Raw genomic sequence first — 8,234 nt, 5'->3', positions numbered from 1 at the left:
TGGGTCGTGTGGGAAGGTCCCCCCTATCGCCCACACTCACTTGGCGACGGTTCCCAATGTCGTCGCGGACAGGGGTTAAAAATCGTGTGTATAGCACCTCGATGTACCAGTATAATATCATGGGGATCGCTTCTCCTTCTTCCCCATGTGCTAGACCTTTTTGTAATGCACTCGGGAAAGAAGGGATGAGCGACCATCACGGACGGGCGAAATATCAGAGAGGGAACGTCCACCATATACACCATCAGAGACAAGAGATTTTCAAGGAAGACTTAACAGACCAAAAGTTAACATGTGCTGAATAGTGATCTGTGTGTTGAGTTTCTTGTATTTGTCGTCTATTTTTAATCTTTCAGTTATGAACACAACAAATGGATGATGATGATAGGATCCCCGAGTGCAATGATTATACCGACAACGAGGGTATGTGCGACATGTCTCACTTGGAAAACAATAGATGCTTCTCCCTCACGCTTAAGGAGGTCTTTGAGTATTTTATGATATGTAACTTTAGCGACAAGTATTTCTTCTTAATTAAGCATGACTTAAGATTTTTTGCTTTAACATGTAATTTATGTTTTTTTATAGTTTGACTAGTCCATCCCCTGCTATGCAAGACCTTATATCCTAGAGAAGCTATCTTTCGAAGAGATGTACAAGGTGGATAAGAAGAGAGTCCCTCCATAGGCCAGGCACGCGGACTATCGGGCCAGTACGCCAGGACCAACCCATTTGGCAACTTTTGTGTTTGATGACCGAAGCTTGATCGACTGCTCACACATACATCGGAGCAAAGCTGGCCAAACGGGTCGGTCCGACCCGCCATAAACGTGCCTGGCACGAGACGGGCCAACCCGCCATAAACGTGCCTGGCATGACATGGCCCGCCAGGGCATGATCAATAGTTAGGCTGGGCCGGCCCAGCCCACGTGCTGTAGGCAGCAGCCCAAGCACTGCACGTGAGGTAAATGGGTCGGCCCGCGACACGCTTAGGCACGCCAACACGTTTTCGGCTTCACTCCCAAAAAATGTTGAAAATTTAAAAAATTCTATGGAGTATTATTTGGGATGAATCTAGATTTTTATTACCGCTTACATCATTAAATCGTTGCATCTCAAAGAAGTAAAAAAATACCAAATCGTGCTCTAGAATTATAAAAAGATAAAAAAAATACAAAGACTACACTACGACAGTACAACTACTTAGATCCAAGCATTATAAAAATATGCAAGCAATACCAAAATGTTGAACACATTAGGTATTTATATAGGACATACTAGCACATATGCCCGTGCATTGCAACGGGAGAAAACTAACATCATACAAACCTAGCACAATAAGCATGGCAAGAAAGCCCATCCTAGTAGGTGCATGTCCTACATTTGAACAGTGTCCCACATGTATCATTGCTTAATCTCCTTCCCGTCCCTCCCATAGTGATCGCGGTGTATGCCTAATTAGGACACGTTTGAACGTGGTTCAATCTTAAATCTTAAGACAATGAGATTGGCTATCACACGACTCACTATCATTCAATTGTGCTAGCACAAAGAGATATTTACAACATCAAAAATTAGTCTCATCGAGCTAGACATGAGTGCCGCCCTCCACGAGGTACTTGCTCCTAACAATGAAAAGGGGAAATAAATAGAGGCATCTTTCAGCCTATTACTCGTTGCCTAGCCCTCATAATCTTTCTGACTACAAATAAATCCAGTTTCAGCTATTGCACAAAATAACTTACATGTATCATCGCTTAATCTCCTTCCCGTCCCTCCCATAGTGATCGCGGTGTATGCCTAATTAGGACACGTTTGAACGTGGTTCAATCTTAAATCTTAAGACAATGAGATTGGCCATCACACGACTCACTATCATTCAATTGCGCTAGCACAAAGAGGTAATTACAACATCAAAAATTAGTCTCATCGAGCTAGACATGAGTGTCGCCCTCCACGAGGTACTTGCTCCTAACAATGAAAAGAGGAGAAATAAAAAATAGAGGCATCTTTCAGCCTATTACTCGTTGCCTAGCCCTCATAATCTTCCTGACTACAAATAAATCCAGTTTCAGCTATTGCACAAAATAACTTCACGTGATCTTTATGACGACAAAATAAACCCAGTCTCTTTATTACTCCCTCCGTTCCTAAATATAAGTATTTTTAGAGGTTTCAAATGGACTACAACACACAGATGTATATAGACATATTTTAAAGTGTAGGTTCACTCATTTTGCTCCGTATGTAGTACCTTGTTGAAATCTCTAAAAAGACTTATATTTGGGAACGGAGGGAGTATATTATACAAAAAGGTGCCATAATATTGTGGCTCGCGTGTGTGCTAGATTTTCGATGCAAATGCTGTCCCACTTTCTAAAAATTAATAATCAATGGCTTGTGGTCTAGGAAATTAGCGTGCGTACTTGGCGGAATATTGTGGGTATTTGCCTTTGATATTGTGTACGCTAGATTTTCAATGCAAATGTTCTTCACTTTCTGAAAAAGAAATCAAAGGCTTATGGTCTAGGAAATTAATTGTTATCGATTTTGTGGAATATTCTGGGTATTTTCCGAAATAATGACACGCAAATCTCACGTGGATTTTCAATATAATTTTCTTTGTTGGGAATCATATTGGAAAGTTTCCATGCGTCCGGTTCAATTTCCTTCCTTCTTATTTGTCAGCATGTGTATTTCCGCTCCTTTTCAATATAATATCCTTCCTTTTCTCGACGGATCAATTTTCATCCACCTTATTAAATTCAAGGTGCCTCGCTTATTCTCAGGAAAGCCATTAACATATATAAATTGGTGAGATTTTATGAAAAATATCGAGGTGGGATTTTTTTAGTTATCAACGAACACTCTATTCTAACACAATTGACCGTAAGAGGCCGGGACGTTGGTCAACTTTTTTTTTCTGGGCCAATAGGGGCCCAATAATGTTTCCAGTTCAATAGAAAGCGTCTATTATGTAAGGAGCACAGGTTAAATCAGGAACGTGTGGCTGGCCCAGTTGGTAGCCGCAGCGCTTTGATTATAGCGAGGTCATGAGATCAAATCCAAGTGCATTGGTAATTAATTTTTTCTCAACTTTGAACTGGAGTTTTTTTTGGTGGGCTGAGGCCCATGTGAGCGATGTGAATCTGACTTTTGTGTGGGTTGAGGCCCGAGTGAGTGATGAACAATCTGATGGGGCTCACGACAAATAATAATACCACCTCGGATAGTAAAGATCTCAATAATATGGGTGAACGGATGAAAAATTTGGAGAAACCCACCTTGCTTTATTAGTAAAAAAAGTTAGGTATAGATATAGATATATTTATATATTTCAGAAAAAAACAGGCTGTGCCGGCCCGTGTGCCTAGCCTCCAGGCCCAGGCATGGCCAAGGCGTGCCGCGCGCCGGGCACGGCCTGTTTAGCCCGTGCCGTGTCTGGCCCATGGCGGACCGTGCCGGCGTGCTCGCGGCCCGTCCTGGTTGGCGCGGCCCGTTTGGCCAGCTTTGCATCCGAGAGACCCGCGTTGAGAATTTGCCCAAGGAAATGAACTGAACTCTTCTTTTTTCCCCTCTTGGCCTCTCCCTTCCTCGTGACTCCTCCGTGCTCCCCTGGCGGCGGCGCACAACACCTGTTCGGCGGAACGCCGCTCCAGGGCGAGAAGCTTCGACCATGGCGAGCGGGGCGGACCGCATCAGCGCCCTCCCGGAGGACATCCTCCACCACGTGCTCCGCCTCCTGCCGGCTCATGAGGTGGTGCGGACGTGCTTGCTCGCCCGCCACTGGCGCGGCGTCTGGAGGTCCGTGCCCACCCTCCGCTTCACCGGGGCCAAGGGGTGGGGCAGCGCCGACATGTTCGCCCAATTTGTGGACCACTTGCTCCACCTCAGGTACGAGGGCGACGGTCCGCCTCTGGATTCCTGCGATTTCGACTTTGATTCCGACGGATTCATGCTGTTGCCCGCTAAGGAGTGGCATGCGAGCACCTGGCTCTGGAAAGCCCTGCCTCGTGTTCGGGCTCTCCGGCTCCGGCTTCGTATTGTCGACGAGCAGGAAGCCTTGCCACTATCTTATATGCATCTCTTCTCCCAGCACCTCACGAGATTAGAGCTTGTTGGTGTCTCTTTCAACAACAGCGTCGCTGATTTTTCAGGCTGTCCGGCATTGGTGGAACTGAGTATGGATACTTGTGACGTCTTTATGAAACAACTGCTGTCTCCATCCTTGAAACATCTGCGAATTGCCCGCTGCTATATTTCTGATCGTTACCGCATTCTTATTTCTCTACGAGCATTGTGGTGCTTAACGAGCATTGTGCTGATCAATGCTCTCAGGATCGGCTTGATAGTTGTGGTGCTGGGAGAAGAGATATTTGTTATGGTTGTTATTATTATTATGGAGATCCTGGACATGGGCCTCATTATGACCGCAACGACTGCATCTTTCTCAAAGGTTTATCAGAAGCCACAGACTTGGAGTTGTCAGCTGATTCTGTTGTGGTATGCTTGCAAGTGCTTCTCTCTTATTATTATGTTATATATGTGTCATCGTTTCTCATGCAGTCATCATATCCATCATCACAAATCGTAATTGCTTTATAAATGACTTACTTCACACATCAGCTGATTGTACTTTATACTTCAAAGGCCAAAAGGTTCCTAATTTGATCCGTCCCTTTTGCACTTTCCCTAGACTGTTCTCAACAGGGATTTGAAGTGGTGCCCTACATTTACCAAGTTAAAGACTTTGCTACTAAATGATTGGTGTTTGGCTGCTGACCACAATGCACTAATTTGCTTTCTCCAACACTCACCAATTTTGGAGAAGCTTACCCTTCAACTTTCTGAGGTATAGATTTTAAGCTGGATAGCTCATGTGTATCATTTAAAATGACCATCCATTATTACCTGATTGATTATTATTTTATTTGTGTGTGTGTGTGTTAGGGACCTTCATATGTAACTGAAGCAGAAGGAATATACAAACCATTGGGACAGTCAGTTGCATCCAACTGTCTTAAGATTGTTGAAATCGAATGTGCAAATGTTGATAAAAAGGTTCACCAAATTTTGAAGATACTGACTACTTATGGCATACACCTTGAGAAAATTAGTGTCCAACAAACTAGCGGAATTCCTGGATCTGGGTGTGAGTTAAACTGTTGGCACTCTTCAAGCTACTTATATTTCCATTTGTTATTGTGTTTATGCGCTATACAACAGTCAGTGAAGAAAATCTCAAACTAATTAGCACACTATAGTTAGAAATTTGGGTGTGTGTGGAGAAACGTTGAGCAGATACTGATGTTGAGACTCCCATATTTGCTGAAGAGGTAGTGAAAGATACTCCCTCCGTAAAGAAATATAAGAGCGTTTAGATCACTACTTTAGTGATCTGATCACTACTTTAGTGATCTAAACATTCTTATATTTCTTTACAGAGGGAGTAACAATCTATTGCATGTTTGTAAGGAAAATGGACAGGAGCTCCTGGGTGCTACATCCCCCTATATGAATATCAAATTCAACAAATACCAGAAAAATTCAAAAAGGTCCATGTTTGTAACTACTAACTGGCTTTATTATCCAAAAACCTATACCATCAATTTGGATTTTGGATTGAACTACTCTGTATGCGCAAGTTAGTTAGTAACAATTACACATCAAGCAATTCCAAGTCTATTATGTATTGGCATTATATAGAAGTTGCAGATTAACGAGTGGTCCCAGTACTCTTGGTAGACAACAGGTGAATGGTATCATTTATCCAGCTGTTTCGATTGAGCCTGCTGCCATCTAGATGCTTTACAAACTAGCATGTGACTATCTTGCTCTTCTTATTTTACAATTCCCCTTGTGAATGTTGCGTATTATTTTGTCCCTTCTTTTTAGCTGACAGCTCACAACAAATAACATATCAATTATTTTGGCAATTTTTAACTCCATACTATTGCCCTCTATAATCGTTTATGAATCCTGTTATGTACGATGTTACATGTTAAATAACCAGAAAGAAGCAAAAATATTACCATCTTATTTTAGTGAAGTTAGTCCCACTTTTACAATATTTTGATAGAAAGAAGTATGTTACAAATGAAGCTCTTATTAGAAGATAATATACATGTTTCCATATTTTTACAAAGCATTGAAAATTACCATTTGTCTAGTAGGTTCTGTCTGAATTGATTCTTTGTCTTTCTTATCTTGCAGGTTTCAATTTTGTTTGCACTGGTTTCAGCTAAAACTAGAGGTACGAACATATGGACTGTTCTTAGATTCAGGTCTCTTTAATTTTTTAGAAATGCATGGAGCAAGTTTTGGGTAGTGTTGTGTAGTTATGTCACTCTTGATTAAGTTGGATTAACCATTCCAATCTTCTACTCCCTCCGATCCATATTAATTGTTGCTCACTTAGTACAACTTTAGTACAAAGTTGTACTAAGTCAGCAATAATTAATATGGATCGGAGGGAGTACAATGCAACTCTGTTAGAATACTTGCAATATCTAGCGTAGATGTTCACTCATTCTGCTCCGTACATTGACGCAATATGTGCATATATAAATGAAGGAAAGGCAAAAAAAAAAAATGCTTGCTGTTTAAAGTTTGGATGTACACCAGTTGAAGAACAGTTTGTCGTTATTCCTAGACCCAATGATGAAAACGGGGGAAAATAATTGAAGTACATAACTACAAGACTCTCCTCAACCATAACCTAAGTGCCCTCATTTTTTTGTATTTATGCTGCAATGTGGCATCATTATTTTCGTTCAGTAGTTTATACCAATAGTCGATGAGTTACACATCGTGAATAATACCAATGGAAGAAAGGTCAGGTGGTCTTATGCACTGAAAATATGCCGCGCTCCTGTGGCCAACCTTTGAAGATTTTCTTGGAACGAACTCAACAAACCACGAAACAGCTGATCAACAGATTTCGTTGTCCAGAAGGTATAATTCCCATTCCAGAAGCACGACCACAAATTTGACCAAATAAATGTAGCTAGGAAAGTCGACACATCAACAACAGGTGATCGACAGATTCAGTGGCATGCACCACAAAATTCACAAGCATTGCTACCTTCCATCCATTTTGAGCTTATTATCCTTAGTTAACTCTGCATTCCTCAAAACAGTCCAAAGAACATATTAATTTTCAATGACAGTCAAAATTCATACATGGTTTTGAATGGGTTAAAACAGACTGAATTCTGAGAGCTGGATAAGAGGAATGTACTGAAAACTCATCCTTTAGATCCTAACGATAATTTCAAACTCATGCGCTTCTCATACAAATGCACTTCAGCACATTCCTTTTATAACTGTTGGGTTGTTAATTAGAGATATCTGTCTTCTGATGATCTCAAATTCTCAATATATATGCTTGTCTAGGTACAAATGACGTCATACCGGCTGACGGCAAGAAGCTACCCACGTTCTCAAGGCGGCCAACTCCACCGGAGGAGAGGAGCTGCTCATGGTCGTTCACAAGGCCCTTGTTGCTGCTCACCATCGTCCCAAAGCCCTGTCCCTTTTGTACTCCATACCACTCCTCTGCTAAACAATTTCCCGTGGCTCGTGAACTTTGTGGAGAGTTATTCTAATTTTCTGAGTATGTGATAAAATGGATGCATATCAATCTTAACATTAGGTTCAGTCTACGACTGTCCATTCAAGCAGAAATAATAACACGTCTCTGAAAAGGCAAAAGCTCACCACTAAAAATTCAGAATTCATGCACATAATAAACTTTTCCTTTGTAATTTTCAGATTTTTTTTTTGGGTGTGTGTATGCCCATCTGTACTCTATTTTTTCTTTGTGTGTGTTTTCTTATTTTTCCAAGACAAACTGGACCTTCATTCATCATCCGAAGTAGAAAGGTGAACATGCCGTAGCCGGTGAAAACTTGCAATCCTATTGTAATCTCTTTCTTATGTACTCCCTCCGTAAAGAAATATAATAGCGTTTAGATCACTAAACGCTATTATATTTGTTTACAGAAGGAGTATAACCAATCTTAAAGTATTGCTCGTGAGTAAACCTCTCTCGGTCTGCTGTCCCTGAAAAAATGGGTCCATTCCAGCTGCTGTGTAGTCCTTCGAAGAATCTAGGTGATTGATAGAGAAATGCATGGTGTAAATTTAGTTTTGGAGACAGCGCTCCCCCGCTCTCCCGCTAGGGCTCCCACCCCCGCCGCCGCCGGCCGCCGGGCGCGCGCCTCCAGGCCCGC

At 41.8% G+C, this 8,234-nt stretch overlaps 1 protein-coding gene across 1 annotated transcript; it reads left to right on the top strand.

Annotated features, from left to right (window-relative positions):
• Positions 1-3,448: 3,448 nt before the first annotated feature.
• LOC123039391 (uncharacterized) lies at positions 3,449-7,916 on the top strand. The gene is made up of 7 exons (XM_044462584.1): positions 3,449-3,485; positions 3,758-3,894; positions 4,339-4,503; positions 4,697-4,852; positions 4,951-5,061; positions 6,214-6,253; positions 7,396-7,916. The coding sequence occupies exons 1-7, from the start codon at positions 3,449-3,451 to the stop codon at positions 7,605-7,607; spliced, it is 858 nt and encodes a 285-aa protein (XP_044318519.1). The 3' UTR covers positions 7,608-7,916.
• The last annotated feature ends 318 nt before the right edge of the window (positions 7,917-8,234 follow it).

The sequence above is a fragment of the Triticum aestivum genome, chromosome 2B, assembly GCF_018294505.1.
Source record: "Triticum aestivum cultivar Chinese Spring chromosome 2B, IWGSC CS RefSeq v2.1, whole genome shotgun sequence".
NCBI classification, from domain to species: Eukaryota; Viridiplantae; Streptophyta; class Magnoliopsida; order Poales; family Poaceae; genus Triticum; species Triticum aestivum.
The sequence above is the reverse complement of the archived record's forward strand: the minus strand, read 5'-3'. Positions and strand labels throughout refer to the sequence as shown.